General features: G+C 42.0%; 1 protein-coding gene across 1 annotated transcript in view; it reads left to right on the top strand.

The window, feature by feature from the left end:
* COL24A1 (collagen, type XXIV, alpha 1) overlaps positions 1–21379 on the top strand; it is a 346183-nt gene that overhangs the window by 310704 nt on the left and 14100 nt on the right. The window contains exons 48-52 of the mRNA XM_015416682.1: positions 734–787; positions 8515–8550; positions 17357–17392; positions 17482–17508; positions 19557–19622. Of these exons, the coding sequence (XP_015272168.1) occupies positions 734–787; positions 8515–8550; positions 17357–17392; positions 17482–17508; positions 19557–19622 (219 nt within the window). The remainder of the gene's footprint in view (positions 1–733; positions 788–8514; positions 8551–17356; positions 17393–17481; positions 17509–19556; positions 19623–21379) is intronic.

The following is a 21379-nucleotide window of genomic DNA, read 5'->3' as shown; positions in this document are numbered from 1 at the left end:
TTCTCTCAGAGGTCTCAGGCTCACCTACCTCACAGGGTGTCTGTTGTGGGGAGAAGAAGGGAAGGAGATTGTAAGCCACTCTGAGTGAAGGGTGGAGTGTAAATCCAATCTCCTCCTCCTCCTCCTCCTCCTCCTCCTCCTCCTCCTCCTCTTTCCATTAAGGGCCAGGTAAAAATGGTTGAGCCAAGGAGTTGCCTGCGTTACCAGAATAAGCAAGTTACAATGTAGTCCTATGCAGAGTTACTTCTAAAATTAATGGGCTTAGACTTGAGTAACTCTGAATAGGACTGCACTGTTAATTACTTTAATTCTTATTGCCTTGCTGGTAACAAATATCTTTAAGATACACAGAGTTGGTCTTTGTATGTTTACTTTAATTACTTGTGGCTTACCACATGGTTGATGAGATTCTTAGTAGTCTAAAAAAGGAATGTCTAGCTTGACTGCCTATGCCACTTCTGGCTCATAGATAAACAAAAGAGTCAATTTCTTTACTTCCAATATTCAGTTGGACATAAACACAGATGAAAATTCATCTGGATATACAGATGAAAATTTATTTTGTATATCCAGAAACAGCATCATTCTTTGAAAGTGCAGTGACATCTCACAGTTGGTGTGGGCCAACTACAGAACTATATGCTCATTGTATGCTAACATACTGTCATATTGTATTTTCATAGAATTGAATTCATGTACTGTTTTAGCAATTCCTTTGCATTTTTGTTTTTAGGGAAATACTGGCCCTATTGGTAATGAAGGCATCATAGGCCCAGCAGGCAAACCTGTAAGTGTAGTTTGTCATATTTTCCTCTTTAAGATATCTTATTGCATTTCTGTCATTATGTGAAGGTTTTCCCACTCTAATGAATAAATAGATCAGGCCTCTTTCATAATATAGCATGTCTGCAAGATGAATAATGTGAAAGGGTTTTGGGTCAGGGTCAAGAGAATATACGTTTTTCTTGGCAAGTCAGTGTATACAGCCTCCGAGAAATAGACCTATAATTTGCATTATCCTTAATTAAAAATGAATGTTGCAAATGCAACAAAGTATTGATGGCACCTTAACTAACATGATTATAGTGGCTTCATCTTTCCTGGTTCAAATCCTACTTTGTCCTATGCACAAAGTTTTCCTCTACAGAAAAGTATATGGTTCTTTAAAATATTTATTTAATACAGTAAAAAAGATATACATTATAAGAAGTGTATACATAACAGGTACAAGTTGAGCTTGTCTATCCAAACCATAACAACCTTGTGAAATTAAGAACTCTCTCACACTTCGCTGCAAGTTCTCTTCTTTGCACAACCCTTGACCATGAGTCTAATCTGGAAGAATATTTATCATGTTGGTAGAACATTAATTTCCACACTTGTGTAGATTTCTTTTACTTATCAAGCTAGTCATGAATTTGGGTCCTTTTTTTGTTGCTTCCATTTCCTAGCAAAGACCAATCTGGCTATGGTAATTATACGTTAATCTACTAGCTGAAGAGTTTTAGGACGTCAACTACACAATTTAACAGTAATATAGGGAATCTGTCTCTGCAATCTGAGTGACATAATTTCAACCACCTGTTTCCAGTAATCTGTTGCCTATTTACATATCCACCGTGTGTGGAAAATGTCTGCCTTCTCTGCCTCACAAACCAGCACTTACTACTCCCAGTTCTATACATCTAGCCTGAAAGGGGTTAGGTGCCATTGACAGATCCTTTTCATCAGATTTTCCCTAAAAGAGAGGCAAAGGTCATTTCGTGTGTGTGTGCGTGTGTGTGTGTATCCTTATATATAATTCTGTTTTGGTTGTGGACTCTCGACACGCTCCCGAATCAGTTCGCTCCCTGATGTGTCACTCACCAGGGGGCTCTCTCCACTGGCTGCATGGCTGATGGCGTTCCTGTGGTCCTGCCCACAGAACCTGCACCCAGCAGCTCGCCCTCATTGTGCCTTGCTCGCCGCCACTCCTGCACCTTCGCGGAGACTAGGTGGGAGCTGCTGTGGCCAGGAGGCAGCGGCAGCAGCTTCCTCTCCCTGTGGCCCCAAGAATGGATCACGGCAGCGCTGCAGCCGCTTGCTCAGTCTGCGGGGCTCAACAGGACTCCCTCACTCGCTGCTCCCCTTCACCGGGAGGTCGGGGAACGAGGAGGAGGCAGGGCACCAGCGTCTGTCTACAGCTCGTTGTGTTTCGTCCCACAACGGGCTGCCTCCTGAACTTGCTGGGAGGTCTCTGGGAGGGCCGGGTGGCATTGGGCCTCTTCTTCGGTGGCACGCCACCCCTCGTCGGCCCATCTTCGCCCCCCCCCCAGCTGGCTTCTGAAGCCGCAGAGAGGCCTCCGGGAGGGGTGGCTGGCGTGGGCCCTCTCCTTCGGCGCTGCACTGCCCGTTGCTGGCCTGTCCCCCCCCCCAACCTTTCATATAAATTTGCGGGGAGGCTGTGCACTGCGGCTGCAGGCAGAGGCACTCTCCCAAACCCTCTGTATAGAGGCCATTGCATTTCTTTCTGCAACGAGCCTTCTTGATAGTATATATATATATTTATGTATATTTGCCATCTATTAAGAAAACTTATCAGATTTAAATAATATAGCCAATAAAATGGTATACAGGATTGAAATAAGGTGTTCAAAGGAAAAAGGAAAGATGTTTCTCTTTTCTGTACCACTAAGGTCATGCATCTGACAAAGTGGGCTCTGGCCTAAAACCCAATAGATATATTTCACACTACAATATATTTGTTAATGTTTAAGGTATCATAGCATTCAAACCAGAGCGTTGCCGTGCGATGTGCCCAGCGTGTTGATGTCACTTCTGTCACACAGGGCAGTTTTACCACAGAGTTTTGCCCTCAAACCAGAGCATCGCCATGCAGTGTCCCTGACGTGATGATGTCCCTTCCATGTGATATCATGTTACGGAGCCCCATCCCACTCCCAGAAGTCTCCCTCCCACCCACCCCCAGCGCGTCAATGAGACCTGGCAACCTTATCTATAGCTTACCAGAGTGGTTGGGTAGGTTCATATGGGAGAAGGTGGTCTTTAGGGTATGCAGGCCCCAAACCATATAGGGTTTTAACATCAATACCAGCACCTTGAATAGGGCCCAGAAACAAATCTGAATCCAGTGTAGATCAAACAAGGCTGGAGTGATATAGTCTCTACAACCTACTCCAGTCAACATTCCGGCCACAGTATTCTGTACCAACTGTGACTACTAGATGCTCTTCAAGTGGAGCCTCATGTAAAGTGCATTGCAATAAACTAATCTAGTGGGAAGATCTTTCCCATGCAGGAAGGGCCACAGTTGGCTCACCAGTTGAAGCTGGTGAAAGGCACTGCTGGCCACCACTGCCAGCTGTTTATCCATCGGAAGACCTGGGTCCAGCGGCACCCCAAGCTACAAAACTGCTCATTTAGGGGGAGTGCAACCCCATCCAGAACAGGAAATATCCCAATTCCTGGGTCAGACCTTCCCACTACCAGTAGCACAGTCATTTTGTTAGGATTAAGTTTCAGTTGTTAGTCCTCATCCTTCCCAAAACTGTTTCCATATATCTACCAGTTTGTGGTTTCTGCAGCTTCCCTGGAATCTGCTGGAAGCACAAGATGGAGCTGAGTATCATTTGCATACTGGTGGCAACTCAGCCCAGATTTCTGGATGAGCTCTCCCAGTGGCTTTATGTAGATGCTGAAAAGCATGGGTGACAATATAGAACCTTGAGGAACCACATGGGCCAGAGGCCAAGGGGCAGAACAGCAGTCCCCTGGCATCACACTTTGAAACTTGTCTTCAAGAAACCACCACAGAACAGTGCCTCCCAGTCCCAACTCCAAAAAGCGGTCCAGAAGGATACCATGATTGATAGTATCAAAGCCACTAAAAAGTCCAGGGTCACATTCCCCCTGTCCATCTCCCAGTGCAGGTTATCCCCCAGCGCTACCAAGGCTTTTTCTGTCCCATACCCAGGCCTGAAATCAGATTGTAATTGATCCAAACAATTCCAACAACAGAAGTCCCTGAAGTTGGCCAGCCACCACTTGTTCAATCACCTTGCTCAAGAATGGTACATTTGAGACTAGAAGGCAGTTATTCAAGTATCCTTGGTCCAGAGTAAGTTTCTTTAGGAGTGGATGCACGACTGCTCACTTCAAGGCAGGGGCAATCATCCCTTCTCTTTGGGAAGCATTTACTGTCTCCTGGACACACATCCCCCAGCAGATTTAAGCAGCCTGGACAGGCAAGGTGGTACAAGCGGATGGTAGGTCTCAAACTTTCAAGAATCCAGATTGGATGAGCTGGAAGCTACCCCATAGAACCATCCAATCCTGTCACTGCTAATGTAGAGTCCAAGTCAGAATAGATGCAAGAGATTTTGTCCTCAAAATGTTGAGGTAAAGATTGCATCGGGCTGCAGAACAGTTAACCTCCTTTTGTAGGCCAGAATCCAATTGGCACCTGACCACCTGGAAGTGTTCTGCAGGTCTATACAGTGGATGCAATCATGGCAGAGAAATATTGTTAAAAAGACCACCCTGTGTTTCAGTCATGAACAGGTGGGCACACGTATGAATAACTGTACACAATCTATGTTAGCTCTAAGGTTTATCACATTTATTTACATCGTAATATTTGTTGAAAGAAATTGCATGGTTCTGTGTGATAATCCTCCTTTTTGCTGCATGTTCAGGACTGAGAAATATCACAACCTGTTCATTCGATTTTGTGGTCCTAAAATAACTTCAGTTGCAAGCCTTTTAAAAGTCCAGCAATATAATGTCTACTGGATCACCCTTGTCTATATGTTTGGTTGCTTTCTCAAAGAGCTCCAAAAGGTCGGTGAGGCAGGACTTCCCTTTGCAAAAGCCATGCTGATTTTCCCTCAGCAGGCTTTGTTCCTCCATGTGCCTAATAATTCTGGTTTTCGTTACAATTTCTACTAATTTGTCTGGGACAGACATTAGGCTGAGTGGCCTGTAATTTCCTGGTTCCCCTCTGGACCCCTTTTTAAAAATTAGTGTAACATTTGCTATTCTCCAGTCTTCTGGTATAGCAGTTGAATTTAATGATAGGTTCCATATATGGGTTAGTAGATCAACTATCTCACATTTGAGTGAACTCTCAGATGTATGCCATCAGGACCTGGAGACTTATCAGTTTTTAAATTTCCCCTATAGATCTAGAACTTACTCCCTCATCACCTTAATTTGACTAAGTTCTTCAGAATCTTTTCCTGAAAATAGTGGCTGTGGCGTGAGTACATGCCCCACACTTTCCACAGTGAAAACAGACACAAAAAAATTAATTGACCTTCTCTACCATCTCCCCAACTTTCTTTAGCAATCCTTTTTTTCCTTGGTCATCCAAGGGCCCAACTGCTTCTCTGGCTGGTTTCCTGCTCTGAATATATTTAAAGAAATGTTTATTGTTTGTCTTGATGCATTTAACAACCTGCTCCTCAAATTCACTTTTTGCATGCCTGATTGACTTGCATTTCTTTTGCCAGAGCCTGTAGTCCTTTTTGTTCAATTCATTGGGGCAACCACTTTTTAAAAGAAGCCTCTTTACTTTTTATAGCTCCCTTGACTTGCGTTGTTAACCATGCAGGCATTCTTTTAGACTTGGCAGTGCCTTTCCTAACCTATGGAGTGCATTCTATCTGGGCTTCGTGTGGTTTTAAATAGGGACCTGGCTCTTTTGTGTTTCCCTTTTAGATTCCTTTTAACTTTATTATACGTAGCTCAGTTAAATATTTCCCTTTTTAACTCAGGTTTCTACAAGCTTTTTCCTCTTGTATTCTTATAATACTCTAACAGTATTAGATTTTTACTCTCTGTAGTTGCTAATATGCCCCCTAAAGTATTTTACTTTCTCCTTTTAATCTTAATGCCTTTCACAACACTAATATGGGATTCTAATTAGAAGACTGCTTCTCAGACTTTGTAGACTGACCACAACTGACAGTTAGCTGCTGACTGAACACTCTGCCTTCTCTCCACCCATACACTCTCAATTAGCAACCAATCACCTCACTCACTCATCTTCCTCTTTCACCCCCCTTGTTCTTCTGAAACTTACCAACCATTTAAAGAAACACACATTTATAACTTGAAATCATTACATAGATGAATAATCGCCTCTTTCAGTGGCTGAGGGAAGGTGTCTTGGGTTAGCAACTGATTTATAATAGATGCTAAGGATTTACTGATGTGACCTTGCATGATTTTATTAGCCAGGATGGGCAAGGATCCATGGTACAAGTAGTGGCCTTCACAGATCCTAGTGTCTTGTCCACATCATTCATGGAAACTGGGTCAAAATGATCCATAAATAACCCAGGCAATTTATTAGGCCTTTCTTCAGATATACATCCAGATCAGAGCGTTATCCCCGTATTTTATCAGCAAAAAACTTGGCAAAAGTGTCACAGATAATTGTCTGTTTCTAGGACATCAGGGGCTCAGATTTAGGCATCAGCAATTGCTGAGCTACCTTGAACAATTGGGATGAATGTGAACTACCTGATGCTATAATAAGTAGAGAAGTAACCATTCTTTGCTGCCGTCACTGCCACTTCATAGGTATTACAATGAGCTCTGTAACAAGATCTGTCAGATTCAGTAAGAGTTCTCTGTCAGATTCAGTCAAGAGTTCTAGATTCCCAGCCCTTTTCAGATCACCCAGCTTTGTGGTAAACCAGGGGGCTGGGTTCCATCCCACAGGTGGGAGAGATTGGTGAGGGGCAGCCTTGTTGATTACTTCAAGGAGCTTCACATTCCATGTTTCCACTGCAGCATCCACAGAACACATGTTTGGAATCCAAAAATCCCCCAGGGTGTTTTGGAATCCAGTAGGATTTATGAGCCTCTGTGGGCAGACCATTTTAACTGGGCCCCTTTTCATGCAGAGTGTCAGGTAGTGGTCAGACTATGGTTCAAAATGAATCTCCAGTAATTCTGAAACCAAACCATCTCTCAAAGACTTGCTGCAAAAGATTAAGTCCAGGGTGTGACCTCTTTCATGTGTTGGGTCAGTCTCAATTTAGGAGAGGCCCAAGGCAATCAAAGAAGCTATACAATTTTGGGCCAGTCCTGATGAGGTATGACATTCCCCAGAAGTTCCCCAGAACAATCAACTAGGAGTCTCTAGCACCACATCCAACAATACCTCTGCCAATACATAGGGTGCCCACTGGGGAGCTTGGTGACCAGTAGATAAGAAAAATGTCTAATCTATCCTTAGAAAAGAGTAAGACTCCTTAAAGTACCTTAAAGACTAACAACATTTGTGGTAGGGTATGAGCTTTCGTGAGTCACTGTTCTGAAGAAGTGAGCAGTGACTCACAAAAACTCATACCCTACCACAAATGTTGTTAGTCTTTAAAGTGTTACTGGACTCTTTTTTCCTACTGCTACAGACAGACTAACACAGCTACCCATCTTGATCTAATCTGTCCTTAGTCCATAATGTAAGGAACATAAGTAAATGCCAGTGATAATTTGCACGGGAAGTCTGTAAAAGTTGAAGGATTCATGGAGGATAATAGCAACTCCTCCACGTGGCCAGTTGTGCAGGGTTGGTGGTGGACTGCATAAGCAGGGGGTATTAATTGGGACAGACACACCACATCATGTTTCTGTTATGCACGCTAGATCAGTTTCTTCTTCCTGCAGTATCTCATAAAGGTGTGCAGTTTTATGCATCAATGATCTGATGTTGCACAATATTAGTGTAGATGAGAGGAAAATAGGGGTCCTTGTTTCATCAACTCTTGGGATGCTTTGGAGGTTAGACAGGCAGTGCATATCTTTGCCAAACACTGACTATCTTTGATAAATCCCACCCTGATATCTACCAGTTCCCATTTGCACTTAAGTAGTCCATTCCTCAAACATCCTGTTCCAGATGAAGATTATTCACAACTGCTACTAATAAATCTCCCAAATACCTCACTATCAATATTCTAGTGTCCACAGAGAAACCACAGAACAGTCCAGGGTATAGTCATGAATGATGTGCTGAGGTTAGAGACATCTAATAGGTGTTGTTCTATGTCAATATGGGTCCTGGGTTCCAGGTAAGTAACCAATGTATCTCTCCAGTAGTGGGGGATCTTCTTCCACCTAAGATATGTGTATGCACACAAAAGCAACAACTCAGTGGTTTATGAATAAGTGAATAATACATTATTTTATTGTAAACTTATTTGCAAAGCTTAACTAGCTTGAAGCATATATTTAGTGTACAGTAATTTAGAATAGACAACAATGGCTGTTGGGTTTTTAAAATCCTATAAAATATTGATTCTGTTTTTCTTAGAACAAAAAGGTAGTTCTAGTGGCCTATAGATGTCCTTATTTATTTATTTATTTATCATTTGATAAATCCTTGCATGTGAATTGATATGAATGTCATTTTTCATACAAGCAGTCAAGTATTTGTAAGTTCTAAGCAAGTACCTGTATCAATTGAGAAGATGAAGAACTAAGACAGCTCTTTTTTATTTTTAGGGCCCCAGAGGTGATAAAGGATCCAGAGGTGAAATTGTAAGTCAAAAGAGCATTCATACTTTCATTAAAATGGTTTAAGGGTGCTTAGCACTTGAGGAGTTTTTGGGCTCTAGAGTAGGGGTGTGCATTCAGCTATATCCAAGCCAAAAAAAAATAACTACTATTCTTTCATCCGAATATGCATTTGAGTATTTTTTTAGTATTGCGGGGACATCCGAAATAGCCGAGCCCCAACAATATTCAAGATTTTTCAGGACCACCAAATAGTCAAAGTTAAAGGGCATTTAAAGGAATCACAGTCCCTTTAAATGCCTTCTGGGTGCACTCGCAGCTTGGAGAAGGTGTTTAAAGGGACAGCAAGTCCTTTAAATGCCTTTTTCCCCATTGAAAACAATGGAGGATGGGGGTACCTTCTTTGGGGGTCAATAAAATTAGACCCCCTGGTCCAGTCTTTTTGAAATTGGGGGGGGGGGAGGTTGAAGAGAGGAACCAGCAGCTATGCTGCAGATTTGGTTCTCTACCTCAAAAAACACCCCCCAGACTCCCAGATACCCCTGGATGGCTTCCCCATTATACCCTATGGGGACCATTCAAAATATCCTGAATCTGAATACCATACATTTATTTTTTACATCCCTACTACATACTGACTACCATTGTTCCAAATTGTTTGATGTTGGCCTTGATCATAGACGGGGCTGGTAGGCTGTCATCAGGGCAAATTGTCTACCTTTTGATTCAGTCACTATTGCTTCACTAGAGCACACACGCACACAGAATGTTTGTCTGATTTCTGGTTCACACTCTGCCCTTTACAAACATTTTACTTAATCCTTGTTATGAAAGGTTATCAGCAATATTTTTTTTGCTCTGTGCATTTGTGCAACTGGGCACTTCAAAGAAAGCTCAGCATTGTGATTTCACCAGCTGCTGATGTTAGAGGTAAGAGTGAGCAAATTCCTTTAACCAGAAATAGTTTAGAATGCCATTTATATTTATTTATTTTCTTCATTTGTATCCTGCCTTTCTCCCCAATGAGTACCCAAAGTGGCTTACATCGTTCTCCTCTCCTCCATTTTATCCTTGCCACAACTCTGTGAGGTAGGTAAGGCTGAGAATCAGGGACTGGTCTAAGGACACCTAGCAAGCTTGCATGGCAGAGCAGAGATATGAACCTGGGTCTTCCAGATCCTAGCCTGACACTCTTAACCACTATATCACACTGGCTCTCCATTATCACATCATCTTACATACCAGTTCCTTGGGGATATCTATGCCACAGATTTAAAAAGGGTTAATAATGTTTTTCTGTTCCCAAGGAACCCTGACTAATACAGTTCTGTGAAGTGTCTGTGTACATACTGGGAATCTCTAATGAAGCATTTTGAGTATGCTCACCAAACCCACAATTTCCAGTCTGATAATTCTTTCCCTTCCCAGCTTAGCTTGGGGGGGGGGGGGCTTCAAGGGACCAAAAGTGGTGAGAGGCAAGAAATACAGACTTTACTCCACTATTTTGAATGCAGAGCTTAGCTCTCTCCCCTTCCATGTATTGGCTCTGGGTGGACTGTCCATATGGATGCTGGGCCCATAGTTCTTCCTTTGAGGAGGTTTTCATTTGATCCTGCACAAAGGGGAAAGACCCATGAGGCTTGTGATGCTCACATTGATCATGATGTCATATGGAAGATCCCATTACATTACATTTGGTGGCCTCCTGCGTTCCATGTGGAAAAAATCCCTGTGTATAAGCAGCCTAACTGCCTTAATTAAGAAGATTTTTAAAGCAAAATTTTAACATCTTTGATTCTGTAACACTATTACTTTGCACATACATGAGGAGCAGCTAAAAGAAAAGTTGGAGGCTATTATCCTGTTCATACATTACAAATATCCCTTGAACATGAACCTGGTTAAGACCTCTCCTGGCCCCTCCCTTCTCCTGTCACACAGTACACAGACTTCAACCAGCTACAAATTAGTGTGAAGTCCAGTTGCAGGTGCCTAAACTAACTGATTTCAAGTGCCTTCCTACTAAATGGGATTACTAAACACAGTTGAGTCGTGGTTATGATGACCAGGAAAAAAAGTATCCCAAGTATGGCCCAGGAGGTGTTTAGGTTAACCTGGGCATTCAGACATCACAGCTAATTAGATTTGGTTGAAGATTTTGGTCTTCAGTCTTTGCACTGTGTTAGGTGAGGAGGAGGCAGAGGAAGAAACAACACCATCACAAACAATCTAATATTGTGTTTAATTTATCTGAATGTACCTTATGGTGTGACTGATGTTTAACCTCAATCCACAGCTTGTTCTTAAAATACTGGTTTGGGATAATCCTTGAGGTTTTCAGGGAAAATAAAATTCCTATACAAGAATTTGTATAGGATTTGTTCTTTTCTCTGCAAACCAGGATTCCTAGCTCTGGTTTAATTCTAAATTGAGAATTTATAAGAGAATAAGCCATAATTTGTTATTTGGCTGTATTATCAAACCTGCATGGAAGGAAGGGAGGGGAGTCTGCAGCCTGAGGATCCCACAGGTGGGTTCCTATAATGGCAAACTATGTCAAGATCCATTGATCTTCAGCTGTGTTTATGAGCACAAATTAACATGTCTATACTGTTGAAAAGTTTACAGGTAACTTGTTTTATACTTAAAATGGCTAGCACCACCCATCCTAATTCTTACATCACGTTCAGAACAGAAATAAAGAATGGGTCTGGCCAAATTGTGCAAACCACTCAAGCTCCTTTAGGCTTAGGCACTATTGCAGGAGTTTTTTGGACATGCGTTTCAGATCATGGTACAGATGCCTTAGAACAACAAAGTACTTCAGGACAAGCTTGATTTTAAAAAATTCATTAAAATCATTTAAAAAAATACTGTGACATAAACAGCCAGCTTCCAGTCAATGGGCTTTTTCCACGGAATTTCAGTGGAAAATGAGCATCTGTGGGCCTTTGAAATTTTGCCTTTGAAATTCTGCATGATTGGCAGTAAGTAATTTCCTTCCGTCGTGAATGCACTGTATGAGACATATGTCAGAAGAAAAGTATAGAACCTGTTGGCAGCACAAAACCATTAGCTTAGTCTCCATAGCCAGGAAAGTATTTTAGTCCCAACAATTTTCACAAATGACAGAGATCCAATAATTTTCATTCCATTCTGAATTTATTATTTGGAGGAGAGGAAAGCTGTTGGTATTCCTCCTAGATTCTCAGTGACTTTTAAGCAGTAGTATGGTTTCTGATTAAGACATTTTAAAGAAATAAGATGCATACATTTGAAGAATAAATACATTTGAAGAAATAATAAATTTATCATTTTCTATGAATGAAAACATATCAAAGTAGATTATGTTTCATGGGAAGGATTTTTTTTCTTGTATAGGAGAATGTATACAAAGGGGTTGTGCATTTCAGAACAGCACTATTGTATTGCTCTAAAGCCCAGTTCAGAGACACTCCAACAATAGATGCCCCATTCATGTTTTGAAAAGCCAGTTAAGGAAATAGTCAGAAATGGCAATATTTCCTTTGTGAACCTGGGGAGGATAGAAACAAATATAAAGTACAATGGTAGTCCCAGAAGTTTTGCAAGAGGAGCATCTCAGACCTGGGCATGACATTTTCAGTGTTGTAAAGAAATACTCAGAGCCATTTTGTGGCTGCCTCTTCTATTGTTGTTGTTCAGTCGCACAGTCGAGTCCAACTCTTTGCGACCCCATGGACCAGATCACGCCAGACCTTCCTGTCTTCCGCCGTCCTCTGAAATTGGCTCAATTTCATGCTCATTGCATCTATGACACTGTCTAACCATCTCATCCTTTGCCGTCCCCGTCTTCTTTGACCTTCAATCTTTCCCAGCATCAGGGTCTTCTCCAGTGAGTGCTCCCTTCTCATTTGGTGGCCAAAGTATTTGAGCTTCAGTTTCATTATCTGGCCTTCCAGGGAACAGTCAGGGTTGATTTCTTTTAGGATTGACTGATTTGATCTTCTTGCAGTCCAAGGGACTCTCAAGAGTCTTCTCCAGCACCATAGTTCAAAAGAATCTATTCTTCGGCGCTCGGCCTTCCTTATAGTCCAACTCTTGCAGCCATACGTGACTACTGGGAATACCATTGCTTTGACCATGCGGACTTTTGTTGGCAGGGTGATGTCTCTACTTTTTATCATGCTGTTTGTGTTCGCCATCACTTTCCTCCCAAGGAGCAGGCGCCTTTTAATTTCATGGCTGCTGTCACAGTCTGCGGTGATCTGGGATCCCAGGAATGTGAAGTCTGTCACTACTTCCACGACTTCCCCTTCTATTTGCCAAGGAGTGATGGAGCTGGATGCCATGATCTTAGGTTTTTTGGTGTTGAGCTTCAATCCCACTTTTGCACTCTCCTCTTTTACCGTAAGCAAGAGGCTTTTAAGGTCCTCTTCATTTTCTGCCATTAGAGTGGTATCGTCTGCCTCTTGTATAGCCTTTTTCAAAATGCAGGTATGAAAATTTTCCATTTGAAGCAGCCTTTCAGCACATATAAATAACCATATTGTGTGCATTGATCTGAGTTGCTAATAAGAATATGTAATTTCAAGTCTTATATGGCATTCTGGATTTCAGAAGCTCATAGCTACATCAGATCCATATATTCACTGTTGATATAATACATTTATGTATTATGTGTAGGTGCTGGAATGACTGCCTCATCTACAATTTGAAGTCTGAAATGACATTAAATTTGAAAATAAATAATGTGGTCTTCATAGTTTTTCAGCAAGTTATCAAGCAGGCTATCGCCAAGGTGGATTTTTTAAAATAAAAACAGCAAAGCATTGCTTTTAAAGGAAAACAATCTAAAATGCTACTGAAATTATTTATTAAAACATTGGCATTTCACTTTTCCCTATGGCTCAAGATGGCTAACACATCACAGTTAAAACATTATACTTTAAGACCAGTAGATTAGAACCCCAGATACCCTCCTACTCCAAAAGATGTTTGCAGTTTAGACCCGATTAAATGCCCTAGTGGATAAAAGGGGGTTGCAGCACCTCCTGAAATCTTTAAAATTGTTCTCCTCACCTCATCAGGTTGCTCAGGAAGAGTAGAAACTACAGTGGAAATTTATTTATTTGTTTGTTTGTTAAACTTTTATCCTGCCCTCCCGGCCGGGGCCGGCTCAGGGCGGCTTACAACAGAGAAAATTCCAAAATACATATAGATAATAAATACAACATTAAAATACTATGTTAAAACCAAATATAATAATAAAGTGCTAGTCTTATGCGTCGGTACCGTTGGTCTGCATTGGATGTCATAAGAAGATAATGCAGATGTCATAAGGGGGGGGGGAATCGGCTCGGGCAGTTATTAGGGGTCCAGTGGATCAGGGCTCTTCGCCATACAATGTCAGTTGACATTCCCAGTGGTAATAGCAGTGGGGGTGAGGGTGGCAGCTCCAAAAGCCTGGCAGAAGAGCTCCCTTTTACAGGCCCTGTGGAACTGTAAGAGGTCCTGTAGGGCCCTGGTCTCCTCTGGGAGTTCATTCCACCAGAGTGGAGACGCCACCGAAAAAGCCCTGGCTATTGCCAGCCTGGCCTCCTTGATGCTCGGACCAGTTGATTCTGGATCCCTGATCACAGTGCTCTCTGGGAAAAGGAGCAACCGCTTGTTGATGCCTGGTGAGCCATCTTGAGCGAGAGAGCAGCCAGTAGGTAGCAGCCTGAAGGCCATAGTTAGCACGCAGGGACATATGTTAGAAGACAGTCCTTTAGATATGTTGGTCTTGGGTACCGAAGGGATTTAAAGGCCATAACAACCCCTTGAATTTTACTTGGACACAAACTAGACGATATAAGGCCCCAGGAAGGGATGTTGTCCTTCTCCCAAGAGCTGGGTGGCAGAGAGGCTGCTATCAGCAGATTATCCCTATCCCAAGAAGAGCAGAACTGACCCTGGAAGGGCCAGTTATGGAGGTATGGCTAGGGACCAGTGAGGTAGCCATATTACAAAGGCTTTGTTAGTTTCTTGCTGGCTCCTTTGACTATCAGTTTTGCCCTGCTTGTTGGGTACATCTGTTGTTGTTGTTCAGTCGCACAGTCGAGTCCGACTTTTTGCAACCCTATGGACCACATCATGCCAGGCCGTTCTGTCTTCCACCATCCTCCGGAGTTTGCTTAATTTCATGTTCGTTGCATCGATAACACTGTCTAACCATCTCATCCTTTGCCGTCCCCTTCTTCTTTTACTTTCAATCTTTCCCAGCATCAGGGTCTTCTCCAGGGTCTTCTCCTTCTCATTTGGTGGCCAAAGTAATTGAGCTTCAGCTTCAGTATCTGGCCTTCCAGGGAACAGTCAAGGTTGATTTCTTTTAGAATTGACTGATTTGATCTCCTTGCAGTCCAGGGGACTCTCGAGAGTCTTCTCCAGCACCATAATTCAAAAGCATCTATTCTTCAGCACTTAGCCTTCCTTATGGTCCAGCTCTCGCAGCCATACAGTACTACTGGGAATACAATCGCTTTGACCATACGGACTTTTGTTGGCAGGGTGATGTATCATACCCAGTGTTAAATCTTCTGTCCGTTTACAGTGTTTCTTCTTCATCTGTTTGATTATTGCCATGTTTTGTTTAATAAACCAGTTGTTCACTCTTGGCTGTGTCTTCATTCATTGAGGCTGATCTTATGCCAGGCAACACCCCACCAGTAGAAGGGTGCTGCTCAGAAGGATATGGGGCGAGGGGTGCTCTGTGCCCACCCTATTTTGGATCCCAGTGGACCAGAGTGCTGGCAGCTGAGAAAGCCCTTGACTGCTCCAGGGTTGTAAGGAGCAGGAGGGAACAACCCCCTCTCCCACAGCCCCCACTTTCCTCAACATCATCATAAGCATACGTTGATTTACAGTATATATTTTTATTTTACTTCATCTATTTAACCTCCTTTAACTGTTCTTAAGTTACCCCTTGCACTTTTTTAATATCCTGTCATGCTCACTTATAGTACGTAAAGGTGCTTTTTTTCCCTTTGGGGATTACTGAATGATAGTGATCTTTAAAAGTCTGCCTGAACTGATGAAGAAACTTGGTTGGAAAGAGCTTCTCATGTTCTTTTTTTTTAATGTGAACTGTCATATCACAAATAGGCAGAGCCAATCCTATGGTCCTCCTGCACCACCAGCCCAGTATTGATGGCCTAATGCAGCCATAGTGTAATTAGTACTCTACAACAGAGAAGCTGAAAAAGTCTTCAGGCATTGCTTTGAATAACAGAGGATTTATTAACATCTCCAGAGTCTACTAATCATGGTGGCAGCATAACAACACTCACACAGTAGCCACATATGGGAGGAACCGGTCTACACATAGAATACCTCCATGACTTCATCCTACATTACCCCCCCCCCCCCCCCAGGCAATACAGTGCCCTCAACAATGTGAACAAGTGGGATGTACATAGCAGGAGCTTGTACATAATGTCATGTAAACTTTTAAGGTAATGTAAATCATCCTGGAGATCTGTTTCAAGGTGGGAGGACAGTATATAAATATGCTTATGGTAATTGACACCTTCCAAGGATATCTTTAGATATGACTCCTTTTATCCTGCAAATTGCAATTCGTTTGGCAGGACAGCATGCACAGAAAGAAGGAAGAGGAGGCATTCCAAACACACCAGCCAATTATGGAATTTGGAATGTTTGTCAGTTGAGAGCTTTAGTCCAAACAGTAAACTAAATTCCAAATCAGTATGTGAGAATCTTAATAAAAAAGAGTGTTCAGGATTTCCAGTATTCTGTGTACGCTTGACCTTTAAGCCATAACCAAGGTAGATTGTCAGAGTTTGTGCCCCAGAGCATACACTTAGTGGGAGCACAGCTTCCATGAAGCTGTAACTGCCCCTTCTTGGGCAGCTATAGGCATCTATGTGCCATGATCTTCCTTCCTATCAATTCTTCACCTCACGCTTTGGGCAAGGGGGAGCCAGTCACCCTCAAGGGAATGCAGTGTCTTCTGGAGGATGGTGGTGGTGGTATAGGAAATAAAACCCAATGAGGTGCTGCAAGGAGATAAGAGTAAATGAGCAGCAGCATTTCTCCCTCCATGTCCAAAATAGCTGAAGGATGGAAGCAACTTTGTCTGTAGCAACTTTTGGATTAAGTGACAATGGCAGCTACAGGAAGGCTTCTTTCCACATGATATTTCTTTAAGATTCAAACTATGAACACCAATGTATCCGAGAAAATGACACCCTGTTACATAACAGGAGTGGAAATTTTCCTTATTAAAAGGGATCAAGGTGAGATTCATTCCTAGGCAAACATTTCCCAGTATGAACCTGGGGAAATAACTGCTTCTCTGTCTGCATGCTTGTTCAGTATTCTAAAATAGACTTAAGGCTAATATTTGCATAGTTTATAAATAAATTATAATATAATACAAAATAGTTAATATTTTAATCAATTGTTATATATTAATAGATGGGCCACTGGGAAATTACACAAACTGTGGCTGTAGTTAATTACTTCTAAATACTACTCTATAGAGCTGTCTGGATCAACAGAGCACATCAGTATTCAATCCTAATGAGCAGGCACCTTTTGTCAAGAAATCTTCTCACTTTTTAAAAAGCACATAACAAGCACTTTCAGGGATGCTCAAATGGTCTTTAGCTACAGTGAGAAATCTTTGTGCAGGTCAAAACTAGTAGACAATAGCCCTTGCCATTCTGGTCTTTTTTGCAGCTAATTTAATAAATAAATTACATTTTTCTACTTCTTTTTGTAAACTACATTTCATTGCAATGTGGAATATGGATCTTTAAATATGTGTGTATTATCTTTTTTTACTTAGGGTCCTCAAGGACCAAGAGGTCATCCAGGTCTACCTGTAAGTAAATAACAAGTAGTTTCAATATAAATATGACTGTATAAATAATATGAAATCTGTCTTATTTCTTTTTTCTTGCTATTTTCTAGGGTCCACCTGGAGCACCAGGTTTAAGAGTAAGTGACATATGTCTCTTGTGATGATGGGTATTGTTAGATACAGAGCTGGGACTCAGTCTTCTGAGATCTTCAACTACAGAGTTTTCCTTAAAAATGTACTTGAGTTGACCAAGAGTGTTGTTACCAAGCTCCTATCCATTTCAGCAGAGGGTGTACAGGGGGAAATGCTGAAGAACTGTGCCCACTACCTCAGCTAGGCATGCCAACATCCCTGGAGAAAATTGTCCTGGCCCTTTAACAGAGGCTTAATTGGCTATTATTTATCAGGTGATGTTATTTACCTCCATGCCATGAAAAACGTTTAACTGATCATTTCTATACATTAAGTGTCTGTTAAAGGGACAAGACACTTTTCTCCAGGCCTGTTGGGAACCATATACCCAATTGACTCAAAGTTTCAATGCTTAAAGTCTCTGATATTTTGTCTATTTTCTTGTTAAATTTACATATTTTAAATCTCTCTGTGTGTATTTGTGTGTTTATACACACACATATAAAAATTATGGCAGTGACATTTTAAAACCATAACACATATAGACATCCGCTAAGTAGAAATAATTCTTTGTGTCAGTCTCTTCAAATATAGATACCCTTAGGAACATTTTTCCAGCACATTCTTCTCCCACCTGAAGCTTTAAGTGTTTTCAAGTTAGCACTTCTTTTCTAGAACAATTACCTTTCATTATTTCAACTTGATATAGACCAAGTTAATCCACACCTCACTTCCTGGACATGTGGAGGCAGAGCCTGGGGATGGTGGCATTTGGGGAGGAGGGAGACAGTGGGATATAATGCCATAGAGTCCCCTGTCCAAAGCAGCCATTTTCTGCAGGGGAACTGATCTCATTAGTCTGGAGATCAGTTGTAATTCCAGGAGATCTCCAGGCTCCACCTAGAGGCCAGCAACCCTTTACGATAATTTTCCTGGATAGGGATGGGCATGAACCACATTTTTGTGGTGTGGTTTGTGGCTGAACCACAAACTGAACCATGAACCCATACGAACGAGGAAGATGGTTTGCAAACTGACCTGGTTTGTATCGGATCGTGAGCCATTTAAAGTTTAATCCCGTTCTAGCCCTGACATGGATAGCCCAGGCAAGCCCAATCTCGTCAGATCTCAGAAGCTAAGCAGGGTCTACTCTGGCAAGTACTTGGATAGGAGACCTCCGTGAAATACCAGAGGTGGGAGGTGGGGGCAGGCTTTATTCAGCTACTTCTCTGAATATCCTCCAGGCCCCCAGTAGGAGTCAGTCACCAGAGGTCATCATGACTTCCAGGTGCACACACACTCACATGCACACACACACACACATATAAAAATACCCAAAAATGTTTAAACCCTTCTTTCTGCTCCCCACTGCTTTTCACAGGGAGCAGAAAGCAGAATTTTAAATGGCGCCCAGCCATTTCCCCTTGCATTCTGCTCCCCACAGCTTTTTGCGGGGATCAGAAAGCTGTGGTTTAAATGGCTCCCAAACAGCAGTTTTTTGTGAAGAGCAAAAAGCAGGGATTTAAATGACCATGAATGGCATCAAAATTTGTGAAAGTTCATGGTGGTTCTTCAGTTCATGAACATTGCTTCATGCACCACAAACTAGCCAAACTTCGTGTCCATCCCTATTCTTGGAAACCCTTGATAAAGTTTGTCACTTCTAAAAGGCTCCCTCCCTCCTGTTTGTAACATTTTGTTCATAATCAGTATCTAATCTCACCTTTATTACCACCAACGTAACTATTAATGTGTAACATACTTTATGCATGGTCCTCTGCATTACAAGACATGAGTGAACACTGATTAGTTCTGAATAGAAGTGACACTCATAGGTGTCACAGAATAACCTTACCTATATATTACCTGAAATGTATAGGGAAAGGTGGCATTCTCTGATGGCTCCCTTGCTCGAGAGTCCTCTACAATTAACAACTCCCATTATTTGGTTATAATACTGTAATTCTGTAGAAACCTTTGGAAAATGTACAATATATTTTTGAGGTGCCATTTGTTGATTATGCTGCTAATAATTTTTTTTAATTATGTACAGAGGCAAATTGATATCAATGCTGCTATTCAAAGCTTGATTGAAACAAATGCCGCATTGCAGATGGAGGTACTAGCACATTATCTATATTTTTCATTAAAGTTTCAAAGACAAACAGTGCTTGTCCACAAAGGTTTTGTTTACCACACACCTACACATTTTGTATGTATTTGAGTATTTTACCCCATTTGTCTCCCCAATGAAGAACCAAAGGGGCTTACAAAATGCAATTTAAACAAATGCAATCAACTCCCCTCTCCAAAATAAAAACTTAGGAGTAAACTGCTTGGCACGATAAATGGTACTTGAATTATTTAGTATACAATTTGGTAAAATTTGTTGATATCTTAAAGTGTTAGTAGACTGGGCTACCCAATTAAGGCCCATTATGCATGGGTGTTTTGCCTCGCTTTCACCGTGCATGCCCGTCAGGTTTTCTTTTTCGTTCTGCATTGATTTCTCACCCTTCAGCGCTCAGTTTTCTTTCCAAACACCGTCTCTCTGGGTTTTCTGAAGGTGGTTTTGTGCCAATTTTCCCCTTGTTTTGCTTCTGAGCCAAAGGTAATTCAAAAGCATGCAGATTCCCTCAAATTCCCCCCCAAGCCCCTTTGCTGCCACTCCCCACCCACATCAAGGTTGTTCGGCCCAGTATGTACCTTCTGCCATTCATCAGTGTGTCCCTTATTGTTTTACTTTTTTTTTTTACAAGTGGCATGAGTCTAGCGATATGAGACTATCACTACCATGTTTCCCTGAAAATAAGACACTGTCTTATATTTATTTTTTCTCAAGACGACACACTAGGGTTTATACCACAAATGTATAGAAATCCTGCTAGGGCTTATTTTGGGGGTAGGTCTTATTTTCGGGGAAACAGGGTAGTCCCATGCCGCTTGTAAAAAATATGAAATGGCTCATGGTTGGGCTGTCTTCTCTCGCTGCCCAGTTTCAACCAGACAGTGGCAGAGCCATGCATATGAGGAGCCATCAGCTCCCCGCATGCACAGCAATCCCAGCTGGGCTGCCCTCCCTTGCTGCCTGGTTTCAACCAGGTGGCAGGAGAAGGTAGCGCAGAGCCATGTGTGCAAGGACCCATTGGGTCCCCGCATGCACAGCAATCCCAGCTGGGCTGCCCTCTCTCACTGCCTTGTTGAAACCAGGCAGCAGAAGGCAGCGCAGAGCCGTGGGTGTGAGGAGCCATCAGCTCCCTGCATGCACAGCAATCCTGGCTGGGCTGCCCTCTCCCACCATCCGGTTTCAACCAGACGGCAAGAGAAGGCAGCACAGTGGCTGAGCTCCCAAATAAATAGAAAAAGAATGGTGCGTACTGCAGGCACAGAATCTGAATTCAAGTTTAAATGCTTGACTGCTCGGATTCTCTGCAGTAAGCTCTGCGTGCATAAGAGGCCTAAATTTCAGTTATGCATATGAATCTTGGAGGCTGTTGACCTAAATACTAAATATGTTATGCAACACCAGCCAATTTGAAACATGCATTAAAACACCAAGCATTGTTTTGTTTGTGGGGTTGAAGCCTAAGAGAAGTACTCAAAGTGCAAAGCACAGTTGATAACATTACTAACTGTTTTCACATTACTTTAATCCATAATTGGGGGTTACTTTCCTTAATCTAACAAATGCATTAGTGTCACTCAGATGTTGGGCTCAAAGGAGCCCTTCTATTGCAAGGATATCACTTTTTGTTAGCAATCAAACAACAATATTTTATCAGTGGAAAATGTTATTCTAATCTACAACAAATATGTCTGTTGCCTTTGTGGTGTTGTATAGAATATAATTGTTCAAGTGTCACAAGCCCCTGCTAG

This window comes from Gekko japonicus, unplaced genomic scaffold (genome assembly GCF_001447785.1).
Source record: "Gekko japonicus isolate JY-2015 unplaced genomic scaffold, Gekko_japonicus_V1.1 scaffold16, whole genome shotgun sequence".
Lineage (NCBI taxonomy): Eukaryota > Metazoa > Chordata > Lepidosauria > Squamata > Gekkonidae > Gekko > Gekko japonicus.
This window is presented reverse-complemented; position numbering and strand designations above follow the sequence as displayed.